General features: G+C 32.1%; 1 protein-coding gene across 1 annotated transcript in view; it reads right to left on the reverse strand.

Moving 5' to 3' along the window:
* Cad89D (cadherin 89D) overlaps nt 1-14,625 on the reverse strand; it is a 194,530-nt gene that overhangs the window by 81,597 nt on the left and 98,308 nt on the right. Inside the window, exons 4-5 of the mRNA XM_085945290.1 lie at nt 9,983-10,169; nt 3,061-3,169 (exon numbers count right to left, since the gene is read on the reverse strand). Of these exons, the coding sequence (XP_085801416.1) occupies nt 3,061-3,169; nt 9,983-10,169 (296 nt within the window). The remainder of the gene's footprint in view (nt 1-3,060; nt 3,170-9,982; nt 10,170-14,625) is intronic.

The raw sequence follows: 14,625 nt of genomic DNA on the forward strand, positions 1-14,625 counted from the left end.
TCTACTACGGTAAAAAACAATCGTGAAAGCCTCAAACATTATACAAGTCAAGATTCTTTTCTATTTTCTAAAACTCTTTCTTTAAGCGCCAAGGTGCATGGTTGTTATATCAGTCTCGTGCAAGTTCGTTTCGGGACAAGTAAGTGTGGCACTAAAATATTTTCATTCTGATATGTTTATAGCGTCATGGAAAGTGGCTGGGATAACTGAAATCATTGTCGTATTCAAAATCAATGTTTATATTTGATAATAAAATACGCTTTAAAATCAACAATTGGGAGAGTAATTATTTTTATTAGATTGTCATTACAATACACTAACAGTAGACATATTATATATATATTTATTCGGTGAACCTCTCTAAATTTTCTTGTAGTATACCTATAAAAGACCTAACATTCATGTATTACTACTAATAAAATTATTACTTACGCAATACTAATACCGTACAAAGTACTGTCGAATATTTTAATTAAAAGCTTTTTGCAGAGGGTAGGAACACAATGTGTGAAACCCTTGAGCTTTTGATATTTTTCATGGACACGAAATATAGCCTTCGCCGCCAGTCTACAGCCTTCGACGATACAGGAAGGAGACATGTTTCAGGACGAAATGTCGTGTAAACAAGTATTTAGTCTTTTAAATATAGACATACACCGAACAATTCAGTGTTATTTTACAACGTTTTTCTTAGCTCGTATTCTTATTTGTCCGGTGGTTGTTTGTCCGGTACAAATCTTACAATCGATTTTTATCTAACTTCTCCACATTTGAAACTTTTAGAATATAGATATCATAACACGATGCCAATATATTTTTTTTAATACTTTTAGCCATCTTTAAGTAGAATTGATTTCATTTTCAGTTAATTCTGTTTTGTATGAAAAGTTATTTCGGAAGAAATCCGTAAAAAGTAAAACTATTATTGGTTGCTAAGTGGGTCCTAAACTAAACTTATTATTAATATTAATATATACGTGCATTACTATAGAAATCAATATGACATTTCAGTATTATTTCTATCAAGTACACATTTTTTGATCGTTTAAGCTAGTCAAGTCAAGTTTATATGATTCAACAGAAAATTTTAAAACGTTCTATATAAAAATTTATTTTTATCTTGTAAATATTTATTAGATATTTGTTATAGTTTAAACATTATATGTTATTTTTAACTTGACATAAGTTTAATATTTCACTAGACACAGACACATATATTGTCCATGACATATTATTTGGTTTTGATCAATAGTTGTTTGTAATTTTCTTGCAGCTACAGCTAGATGGAAGAACTTGTCAATTCGGTTCGACCTTCAGTTGTCCAGTCAGTCGAAAAATTTATCAGCTTTAAAAAGGTTTATAAGGTCTTAGGGGGAGCGATCATCATGATACGAAACAAGCACACTCTAGTTTAATGCATGCTAACCTGCTTGGGAGGTTGTTCCTGGGTCACTCTTAAGCATAACATTGAATGGCAGCTAAGTTTCGTTACAGCACGGAAAACAACCACATAATGGGTATTCAAACGTGGTGGGTGGAGCAAAAAAAGCAAGCTACGCCAAAAACATTGCTTCGCAGAGGTACCTATGTAAGTTATCGCAATGCAACTAGCATTAACTGAGTACGTAAGTGATATTCACTATTATAAGAAATGCAAAATCTGCTATGCACGTGCGACTATCAAATAGAGACTATCTCAGAAGGAAATCGTGATTGGACAGATATACCAGAATTATGGAAAGGAGTTTTGTCATCAATGCAAAATTCAGTGTAATTTAATGACTTTTTAACACATGTTACTCAACACGTCACAACAACCATATGTTTTAAAATGGTAATAAGTCCAAAGTAAACTAGCGCCGCAGGCGATTTTTTTGCTATTAGAGCAAAATTAAGATGTGTATTTATCTCATTTATCTGATCGACCCGTCACGCCGGGCCCCCCCTGAGCCCTGTCAGCCGCCCTCCTTGTGGAGGCCATGACTCCATGTGATTAGATCATTTAGTTTGGCCTTTTCACCTAGCCGCACATCTTCCATCGATAAAGTAACCCCTAGCATCCTGCAGCAATGCTAGAAGAGCGATACCATAATAATATAAACCGCAATACTAATGTTGGAACGTAACGTTATGTGACATATATGTAGGTAATACTGTTTTATCACAGTCTACAATAATTTAACACGTAATTTTAATTGTGTGTATGAGTACATTACAGTGGTAAAGACTCAATACTGAGCGATTATTTAAGCTTTACAATTATTCGTAAAAATAAATAAACTACAAGGCAAGGCAAGACACTAAAAATAATGATTTATGTTTATACGATGAACATTTACATAATTTATTTAGATTTTTTTAAACTATTTATTCTCTCTCCTGTCCATTCTATCAAGTTAATATTTATAAATTACATTTAAGTCAACATTTTCCCCGGATGAAATGTATGACGCTATTCGTAATAAACATTCTAAATGTAACGTCAATTCTATTTTTTGATTCTGATTTAATCGCGTTCATAAAACTAAATCCTCTTTCAAATTATCTGGCAAAGAAAACTTTCTTTTACAATATTTCTGTGTACGGACTGTGCGGGGGATGAAAACATGTGTGCGGACAGATTTTGGTAGGTGTGCGCGCACGCGCACACCTTACAGGAAACATTGGGTATAAGTATGTACACTAATGTTCAGATATCTACTATACAAGAATTATATTTAAAATAAACTGTGTAAACATATTCAGTGTACCTAAATATGAGTGAAGAATGGTCATGCATTACAACATTATTATACCGACATGAGAGAGCCAAAATACAATTTGATTTAAATTTTGCTTGAAATTTACATTGCTTGTAAGCGTTGATCCTTGTCATATTTTATTGATGCATCCCATTGTCAAAGTATGTATTGCTATTCTTTTATGTGTGATAATAGTTAACTTATGTTTGTAGGCAGGCTGGTTTCGACGATGGACATTAGAGTGGTGAGGGACCTTGAAAAAATCCGCCGTTTTATGTCAGGGTTTCGGAGAAATTGAAAAAAAGATTTCACTCCTTACCAATAGGTGTCAGCTCGTCGACGGTCACTTGATAAGGTGCTTCGCTAAACTTGGGAGAGTGGTCGTTCACGTCCTCGACATACACGGTCACCGAGAGGAAAGCAGATATCTGAAACCGAAGATGCAATATAATAAAACAGAAGAAAAATAAACGAATATCCAAAGACCAAAGGTCACTGTTTATTTTATCAGGAGGAGCTATTGAGAAACGAAAAAAATCACATAATTTTTAGATCATTTCCATCGTTATCTAATGGATAAGACCAATTGACACAGTCGATGCTCAAAACACACCTGGCGTGTGGCTATTAGATACATAATATCGTCTCTGTTCTGGCAGAACACACTAACTGGAGAGTACTAGTTTTGAGTAATTTGACTTTGAAGTTGTTAAAATGTTTGAAATAATGATCTATCATGTGAGTTTATTAAGTAATCGTAAAAAGGATGACTTTAAAATAAAGACTGTTTATTTATTAAGAAGGTTTCCAGACGGTAAAGTTTGAAATAAGGAACATTTTGGTACTAACTCAATATGTCATTTTTTCGAATTAGTGTCTTCTGCCAGAACAGTGACGATATATACTTTCACTGCTGACCAGTTAATTACCACATTTAATTATCATGCTAATTGCTACACGCCAACGTGTCTTGAGCACTGATTACAGTAGCACAGTTCCGGTTCGTGAAATTCTCGCGATCATTGTGAAAAATTAACTCGTGGAAAAATTAAATATTGCGCTCCGGTTCGTAAATTATTATAAAGCAACTAAATTCATTGACTTTTATATAATATTAATTATTTTTTTAATAATATACCCAAAATTAGATAAATTTGTTAATATTTTAGAAAAATTATCCAACGCTCCGGTTCGTAAAATTTTCCATTTCGAACACTGGTTTTGAAGATATTTTTTGTTTCTAATCTGTCTACGAAACGAATTATCGCGGCGCAAACGACACAACTTGATATGAATGGTTCTATTAATTAAGCTAGTTAGTTACTATTATAGTACTATTATTGTTATTAGTCTGATTTCACACATAAAGTACGAAAGTTGTATATAACGTTTAAATATACTGATCGATTTAAATTCTTATCAAATCTATAATTTCTCTAAAAATAATTACAAGATAAAAAGAACTTTTTATATACAACGTTTTTAAATTTCATAGGTAGGTATAAACTTGACTTGACTAGCTTAAACGATCAAAAAAAAATTGTAATTGACAAGACATCATATTGATTTCCATAGTAACGCACGTAAATATTAATAATTTAGTTGCTAGGACCCCAGACCCCTAGCAACCAATAATGGTGTCGAAATAACTTTTCAAACAAAACAGAATTAACTGAAAATGAATTCAATTCTACTTAAAGATGGCTGAAAGTATTAAAAAAATGCATTGGCATCGTGTACTATATTCTAAAAGTTTCAAATGTCTAGCTAGTCGGGAAGTTACTTAAAAATCGATTGCAAGATTTGTACCGGACAAAAAACCACCGGACAAATAAGAATACGAGCTAAAAAAACCGTGTAAAATGAAGAATTTTTTGATCAATATTAATTATTCCAAAATTTAAAAAATACGATTAAGTACTATGGATGCTAAGAGATTTTTTATTTGATTTCATTATTTTGTATATATGCGTGTCTTTGTCATTTCGGTATTTTTCACATATGATTTAGTACCTACGATAAAATTGTGTTTTATTTAAATTCAAATACATTCCTACAGTTAACACCATAAAAGAAAAAAATATTCTAAAACAAAATAATTTGTGTGGTATGGTTTGACTGCCTATTTTTACAATATAATATGTACAATTTTTCACATGAGTACAGTTATTACATACGTATTACACCTGCATTTTATTGTGAGTGTTTTGGTTTCGGTACAAGACGACCATATATTCATAAATAATATAACAATACTGTGCATGCAATACCTATATCAATTTAACAAGTTTCAGGTTTTATATACTTAATATAATATTTTATATCAGTATCTGTACAACTTCAATATTTCGAGTTTAAGAGGACGCTCTACAGAATCGGCCTTGAGAATTGAAAATATGATTTTTTTACATGTGGTCCATAATAACTGGTCTACTAGTTAATATAAAAAGGTTGCCGCCAATGTTTGTCTCAATAAACTCCCGTTTGGTGGTTTTCGTGAAGTGAAGCTATGGGGTGACCAAAAAATAGTACTTTCTAATAAATGTTACTAAATTCAATATGTTTATCAGTTCTTTGGTGTGAAGTATTGCAACTGATATGATGGATATGATAACTTTTTTGATTATGTGTTAGCCACGATATAAACTTAATAATATAATATTAATAACTTTTTAACTTGAAATTGTCCGAGAACTAAATATACGAAGGATGTTGACATACATATCTACCTACATTTTTATTTCATGTGCTATCCAAAAAACATTACTAATGAATAGTGCTTATTTGTAATGTTTAGGACCTACATATTAAAAATAATAGGTATTGTTTAATTCTAATGCATATTTTTTAAAACGTAGAATTTAGTGTCTGCCTATTATAAAAAGAAAGTGACTTTTTATTGCCTGCGCAACTTCACTTTTATACTAGTGAAACAAGTGGTAGGTAAAGCCAATGGGCGAAATAATTTATATCATGAGTGCCTAAAAATAATTATTAACATACAGTCACTAGACACATTATTTTTTTATTAATCCATCGACTGGCGGGCATATAAAAAATGACTGTCACTATAAAAAATATCTAACAGGGCTGCCGACGCAATTAATTATATTGTACTTTTTAAATTTAATTTATAATATATTTTATTTAAGTTTTGTGCATCTAATGCCGGGTCCACACTGGCGCAAAACAATGTCGCGCGACAACCTCGATAAATTTTACGATAATTATCATAATGGCTTAAAAAAATTTACGATAATTATCATACTTATCTTAAAATTTAACGAGGTTGCCGGCGATATGTTGCCAATTTGGACCCGGCATAATATCCACTGTGGTTCACGTAGTGGCATGTACCTGTTTTTCTGGTGTCAACTAATTCAAAAAGTAAACACCCATAATAGAATTTTTCCAGTTTTGGTTGCATTATATTCCAACTCATTTCCGATTTTAACAAACCTACGAATAAAAAAAGACAGTAAGGAACACAGTGATTCATCGCAGTAAAAACTGGCAACCAAATTCGCCATTTTGGAAAGCGACGATTTTGCGTAAACAAATATCACGTGGTCTGCACGTGTGCGGTAAACTTCGTATGTGTTTGTAATTTTGTGTATTTTATGTTTGTGTATCATGCATTGTCGGCCATATTTTCCGGCCTTTCTGATTGCCGTGATTTTTTATTCGTAGAAACAAACAGCATTTTCTATTAGTTATAAAAAATCAACTTTGAACTTTAAGCCGTGCTCACTCGTGAATGTAATTCTTCATTTAAGTAAGTATATATAAATTTTGATGTTATCTTGCAGAGAAAACAGTTATCTGACCTTTTCACTATATTATATACATGTAAATATAATGTTTTCAAATAATTGATATGGATTATATAATATATTCCATCGTATTATTTTCTCGAAATCATAAAGATACTATAATAGTAATTGAGTATCAACCTATGTTCAATTTGAATTGGGTTGTAATAATAATATACCCGTAGATATATCAATAGTATGTTTGCCACGATATCCACCCAAGTTATCAGTATGTACTTGCACAGGTTTGATTAAAAACTATGATGAAATTAACATTTTACAAATATTATATTATTTTGACAGCCTCGTTTTCTGATCAGCGGACACGTGCATGTGTTTATCAAATAATAATGTAAGATTGTCCACAATAATAATAATATAGAAGGTCGACAATAGTAATAATAATGTTTTTTTTTTTAAATAAAATCTCCGATGATTAGTGATTTTTGCCAAAAGATCGATTTAAATTAACGTGCGTACGACGCCGAGGTCCATTTCATACTAAATTATATTTGAATACCGAGCTCTTCAGCCGCCCGTTAAGTTTCAAATGATTTATATTGATATTGTTCTTTCATTTTTAAAAAATTCTAAAAATTAAATTTGATGGTTATAATGGTTTTCATTTAGGTATTCAAAGGTTATATTAAAAGTATACGTATATTATCTATGATTAAAAGTGATAGAATGATATGATTAAAAGTGAAAAAGAATATTACATTTATTATCTTGAAATATAGATAATATATACATTGTGCATACAATGCTTACATGTCATGTATCAATTACAAAATGTCATGTATACTAAGCATAACGCACCCCCAGTAAAATACTGTCGTAAGTCTGAAATGGGCGTTTTCGAGTTATGGATGTGGTTGGATTCGTATTTTTTTTTGCTATTTTAATAAAATACTATCGTATCTCAAACTCAAATAGTGTCGGAGAGAAAGCACTTAATACAGTACATTACTTTCCGAAAACTGTTGAATAGATAATAAAATAGTGTTGTAACTAAGTTACGACAGTATTTTACAAGAAGCTTTCTAAAAAACTAAAACAATACTTTTCAAAAAAATACTGTTGTAACTCTGTTACTACAGGAAAATCTTGAGATACAGCGTAATTTTCTCACTAATTGCATGGATATTATTGTTCCAAAGTATTCAAACAAAAAAAAACTGGAAGCAGCAGAGGCAACAATTTTTGTTATCAACAATTAAATGGAAGTAAAATACAAGAAGTATGCAAAAAATACTTTATCAACACATTTGGGGTGAGTAAAAGGTACTGCTCCACTGCATGGAAAACAAGAGATCTTCTTTCCGGAACGCCAATTCCAGAACAAAGAGATCACAAAAATCACAAAAAAATTAGTGATGTTTAAAAAATGATATAAAAGCTCACATTAAGTCTTTCCCAGTGATCGAGTAACATTATTTGCGTGCACAGACGTCCAAATTGTATTTAGATGGTAAATTAACAATTGCTGAAATGTATCGGTTATACAAAAAACAACAAGCTGACAGCAATATGCCATTTGGAAAAGAACACTATTATACGCATCTATATTTAATGACGAATTTAATATTGGCTTCTTTAAGCCTAAAAAAAGATTTGTGCGTTGAATGCGACCTATACAATAATTCTTCACCACCAGATGAAAAAAAACAACTTCAAGAAAAATATGAGACACATCAACCTGGAAAAAAGAGGCAAGGGATGAAAAGATCAAAGACGTAGCAGAGTCCCGAACTAATGGCCAAAATAGCGTCATTAATGTAGCTGTATATGATTTGCAGGCTGTTTTACCGCTTCCTTGCGGAAATGTGTCAACTTTCTATTATAAACGAAAGTTTGGCAATGTACAATCGTACAGTCTATAATATCACTGAAAATATTGCAAACTGATACATGTGGGACGAGAGTCAAGCTGCATGAGGATCCAATAAAATTGGTAGCTGTGTACTCGATTACAATGCATGTAAAAAATATCACCACAATGAGCATTTTATTTTTTACAGTGACAATTGTGCCGGGCAGAATAAAAATAAATACATTGCTGCAATGTATTTATATGCCACCGGGAATTCACAAAAAAATACAACGATCTCTCATAAGTTTTTGGTCACCGGGCATAAACAAAATGAAGGCGATATCGTCCATTCTACAATTGAGCAGCAGAAAACCAGGGCTCTAAAAAGTGGACCAATGTTTGTGCCCAGCTAAATGATTACCATTGTACAAACAAGTAAGAAAACAGGACAACCATACATAGTTAAACCCATGACGATAAATAATTTTCTCAACATGAAAAAACTAGCAGATGAAATCGGTAAAAATTACAACACGGATGAAAATGGAGAAAAAGTTTTGTGGCAGAAGATTAAAGTTATAAAAGTAGACAGAGACTATCCATACATTATTCTTTTTAAAGCCAGTTATCATGAAGAAGGTAGGAAATTGAATGTTCGACAACAGCAAATAGGCAAACCGTTACCAATGGATGGTCTCAATATATCCAAAGCATATCAAGAGTGGCCAAAAATAACGACAATTAAAAAGAAGGATTTGCTTTCCTCTGCACCGCTAAACATCGTGAATTTTATTATGATTTTTTGCTTCTCTTCCAAGTGATGTTTAAAAATTAAAAATCGTATGTAAAAAATTTATTTTCCCATTAAATTAAATAATTAAGTATTTTTTTGTTGTTTTGAACTAATAATTGTATTTTTCTTTTTTTTCAATAAATCTTTAAAGATTGTACCATAACTTAATATTTTGAAAACCTTCCTTTACAGTGCCCAACAAATTAGTTGAAATTATTAGAGTGATGGTAGGGAAATTTACATAGAAAGTATTGAGTTGATTCAAATTTTACCATGAAATTGTCAAATATCCTAATAAAATACAGTCGTAACTCAGAAATATTCAAATATCTCCGTTTGTATATGTTTTAGAGAAAAATGATGAATACAGTTGAAAATAGATCATGTTTTTCCATAAAAATGAGTAATAATTTTTACATTCAGACTTTTCCTTTATTTACAAAGAATATTTGAAACTTCAAATGGCTCTCCTGCAAAATGCCAATTTTTGACTTACTACAGTATTTTACTGGGGGTGCGAATATTAATAATTTTTGAGGTGGGAACTTTTTTCAATAATATATTATTTTGAAGCCAAATTAATAGACATCTAGCGACGAATATTAAAACTGTTAAAAATTACTAATTACACTATTGTTTCACTACACTACTTAACTGTCATTGGGCCTCATTTCCATGGTAGTTTTATATATATTTTATAAGTTTAGAGGAGACAATTTAGATTTTTTCAATGTATTATTATTCCTACATAATATTAAAAATAATTCTAATAGCTCGACATCTAGCGATGAGTGTTTAAAACAATTATATCCAAGTTACGAACCGTATCGTCTCCGTCAGCAAAGTCACAGCCCAGCCGAAATTTCAGAACGTTTTGCGGGCTGTCTGAATCGACGAGGTCTTCCAAACTCTGTGCAAGCACCACGGACACATGCGTTTTGTTCACATCTCGGTAAGTGAAGAAATGAGCGTCTTCTTCTTTATCGACGGGTTGGAGGCTGAGGTTTCGTCTGAAAAAAAAAATACATTAATTAAATGGAGACATCTTTCTCAAATCATGTAAGTTTAGTACATAGCTTTCATAATACCTACCTAATGTATGTAGAATGTAGATAAAACATAGTTTCTCTATTCTATAAGATAGGTACTTTATTCACTGATATAATTCAGTGGCGGTTTTAGATAGGTCGAACCCCGAGGCACTAATTATTGATAAACGTTTAGAGCAGTGTTGCACAAAACGCGGCCCAAAGTAACAAGTAGGTGATCAGCAAATTTTTCATTGCATACGAAAAAATTTTAATTTATGATAATATACAAAGTTCTATCGTGCAAATTCATTATGACGTCTTAATAAAATGTATGTATCGTCTATTTTACCCACAGCGGCCCGTGGAAAAATAGAAAATAGATACATTGGCCCTTTTTTCAAATATATTGTGCACCACTGGTATAGAGGTTTCCCTACGAAAAAATAACGTTAAAAAAATTTCCGACCATGTCCGATCCTGATAGGATCATATGGGCCTCCACAGAGTGGAGGTTTGTATTGACAGATTTTGTTTTTTACGAGAAATGGATGTCAGCCACTTGCTCAACCTATTAGGTCCTTACCCTGACACACACAAATTGAATAACAATATGTGTATTTGCCAGACCCAGGATTCGAACCTGGGACCCACGGCTTTATAGTCCAACGCTTATGCCGCGCGGCCACCGTGGTTAGTGCTACAATAATTATTGATACATCAGAAGTCAGTGGCAAGGGGTGGAGGTAGGCTGTTAAGATTCGACATAAATAGTGCACACTAATTATTGTCAGTCATACTTATTTGTTTTCATTGAGCTAAGAGTACAATTTGCAGACTGCGCTATTTACTTTTGAAAATTTAAATAAACACTGTCTATACCAAACTATAATAGTCTAGGTATGCTATGGGTGATCCAAATAGTGCACACGTTTCAGACAATGCGCGGCGGGCGCGATACACGAGAGATGCAGGTTCGATTACTGCGGGGTGTGTTACTTTTTCAAAAAATATGTTTTCTATTGGTTTATAATACATTTTTTCATTATGTTCAATACTTAGAATATTACATTCTTAAATCTTGTGAATTATTCGTTGAATAAAAAAATAGTTTATTATTTGTTTTCGTTGAATTAAGAATAAGTACATAGGTAGATATTACATTATTATGGTGTTGGTTAGTTTTTTTTGTTTAATTCAGTAAGCCCTGCCTATGCCAAACCATAATCGATAAAAAATATTCTTCTATCTATACAATAACAAAAATTATGTATGGCTTAATTGCATAATTTTAGATATTTTATAGATAAACGATTTTTTTTGACTATTATCTACTATGGCTCAGAATAGGCAGAGCTTAATTGAATTTAAATAACCGATAAAGACTATCCATACGTTATAGTCTTAGTTCAATGAAAACAAATACTTTTGACTGACAAAATTTAGTATGCACTATTTATGTCGGATCTTAACACGCTACATCCACCTTCCGCTACTGTCAATAATTGTGTCACCACCACATTTAACACTCTAAGGCTGTTTTATGCTTTCATAAATTTTTAGCATTGATGTTGTGAAAAATATTAATCTTTTTAAGATTTTCACAATTGTTCACGAAGCGATGGCCTCATCTGCCGCCACTGGATATATTATTTTATTTCCATATTTTGTGCAGACAAATAAACAATGCCATTTATAAAAGAATGTAGATTTATATCTACCTACGTTTTTTTAGATTACGAGAGTTTGATTGTGATAACTAATTGAAAAGAAAAGTGTTTTTAATTTTTAGATTCGGTGATTATACAAGTAATTTAACCACTCAAAAGTGGTACATTTCAAGGGACGGCAAATTGAGAAAGAAATTGTGAGGTTATTTATTAGTATTTATTTAATTAACAATAATCTGCTGATGTCGGCGTTATATGCTCTGACATTTGACTGAAATTGAGGTTGCACATCCGATCAGCACATCTAACCTGTATTTAAAAATAGCCTCAATTAGCGAATAACCGATTAGCTACGGTTTTATGTGTAACATAAATTTATGCAGACGATGTACTAGAGTAAAAATTCCGAGCATGTAAAGTAGGCTTTATGCTGATATATTTTATTATGTCGCTGATAACTGACTAAGATAATTTTTTATGGTACATTCTTTTTAATGTACGACTGTTATTTGTTAGCGCATTTTTCGCAACGGCCCTGGAAGTAACTAATTTATATTACAGTACATACCAGACACAGAACAGATTAATAAATATAATTCAGATAGGCTATACCCCAATCACTACATTTTGAAACAGGGTTTTGATTGTGTGACTGTCCTACGAAAATGAAACACACATTCTAGACGTCGATAGTGTGTATTCAAATAATACACTAAATTTGAACGAGTATCATGCATACGCCGAGAGATGTTGTCAGAACAAAGCAAAAGCTTTAGAATGACGTAGGTATTCTTGACAAGTTCCCATATTCTTCCGCACTCGGGTTCGGTTACCTGTTACTCCACACCCGTTAGGTGTTTCAGTTCCCATTAATTATGTTGTTCCCTGATACCAGCCATTGTTATAGAATAGTTAGTAAATGTTTAGATATCTCATTTAAATAATCACAAAAAAAGTCAAATAGGTACTAACACTCTCTTTTTGCAACGGCACCTATCTGAACACTCCCCGTGCGTTATCGATAACAAAACATCAATTCGCCACGCATTTGGTTGACGTTATCTCGAATTCATTGAGTGCATTCCTCCGTATTTAAAAGTTTTTTAGTATCCGCCTTTCAGCCGACAAATTAAAGCACAAATTTGTTCATAAGCCTTTCCTGTACACGCGCTGTATATGAGTGAAATTATAATATGTATTCCATTGTTCTGACGCGCGATGCTGTAAACTTTGGACTGTACTAAACTCCATGTCAAACCAGTTAGATGTTTTGTAAACATGTACTCCGAAACTCTTCTCAGCACAGGCGTTGTGCAAACGCAATATTGTATACCATCTATGTAATTTGTGTTAATAAATCACAGGGTTTCGAAAACCGAAACCCGAAACCCGAAAACCGAAAAAACTGTTATTTTTGTTGGAACGAAAACCGGAACCAAACCGAAAAAAAATATCGGTTTTTCAGTTCGGTACATGTTCAAACATGCGCGTTAACGTAATATTAATCTCCACTACAGTATTGTCCTTCAGTTATCGTAGGGGCAACATGTCTTACGTTTTAGGATTTGGCCCTTGGACTCTTGGGTCACTCACTACCATCCATACGCAAGTATTAATTTTTACTTAAAATACATTTTTATTAGAAATATAAACATTTAAAAATTAATCCCTCTGAGCTGAACCGAATACTGGAAAAACCGTTATTTTTTTCGGAACGAAAACCGGAACCGAACCAATAAATATGTTTTTACTTGAACCGGAACGAAAACCGAAACGGAAAAAAATAACGGTTCGAAGCCCTCATAAATCAGTTCACCATAAAGCAGCAGTCCTCAACAAAAATATTATATCCCTCTCTCCTGTGTATTTTCTCCGTATTCGTCCGCATCAAAAGGGAGGCTTGTTATTACCTACCACCTACGTTATATTTTAATAATATAATAAATGACGGTGAATTTTGATAAAATCTACACGCATACTACTAACATGAGAACGTAGGTTCTAACTCATATTTAAATCATGCTATTGTTAAAAGCTGTTTAATATATATATATATATATATATTCAAAGCATATTCGACCGTATCTTTTTCTATTGAAACACTGTATCGAGTTTTATATTAGAGTGTGTAATTTGAAAATAATAACATGATGCAGTTAGTATCAGTAATGCTATAGCAACAATATAAAAATACATGCATCACGATGCACCGGTGGTACACCTTTCATCATAACGTCATTTTGACCCTGCGCAATAAACTGTTAAACGGGGAAATTGCACACAGACATGATACAAAACAAAATAAATGCTTGCAAATACGTTGTACATTCTAATGCATTGGTGGGCGACTTGCAGTGTTTATCAACATTGCATATTATTATAATGCCCATTTAGTGCAATAGAAAGTATATTTTCTAGATCATACTAACAGATAAATACACCATATCATATTGGAATTTATAGTTCAATAAAATGTTATTCATAAAATAAATATTACACTATTTTCACTCGATATTTTCTAATTTATTGACAACTTAATCTAATTTATTTTATAGTGACAATTCATGGTGAAAATGCATTATATTATTAGTTAAAAAAACATAATTTTATCGTACTAATTCCACTTTAATTAAAATATGGCTGGAACGATTTCATTCGCCTCAGAGGGACATTTTCAACTAGTAAAGAATGTAGGTACAAACAGACATTTCATAGTAATAAATTTAAAAAGACACGAAAACATTTACAAATAAAATAAATACATTCAA

The sequence above is a fragment of the Rhyacophila brunnea genome, unplaced genomic scaffold (assembly GCF_057557595.1).
Source record: "Rhyacophila brunnea isolate RB1 unplaced genomic scaffold, BYU_Rbru_1.0 scaffold_18, whole genome shotgun sequence".
Taxonomy (NCBI): domain Eukaryota; kingdom Metazoa; phylum Arthropoda; class Insecta; order Trichoptera; family Rhyacophilidae; genus Rhyacophila; species Rhyacophila brunnea.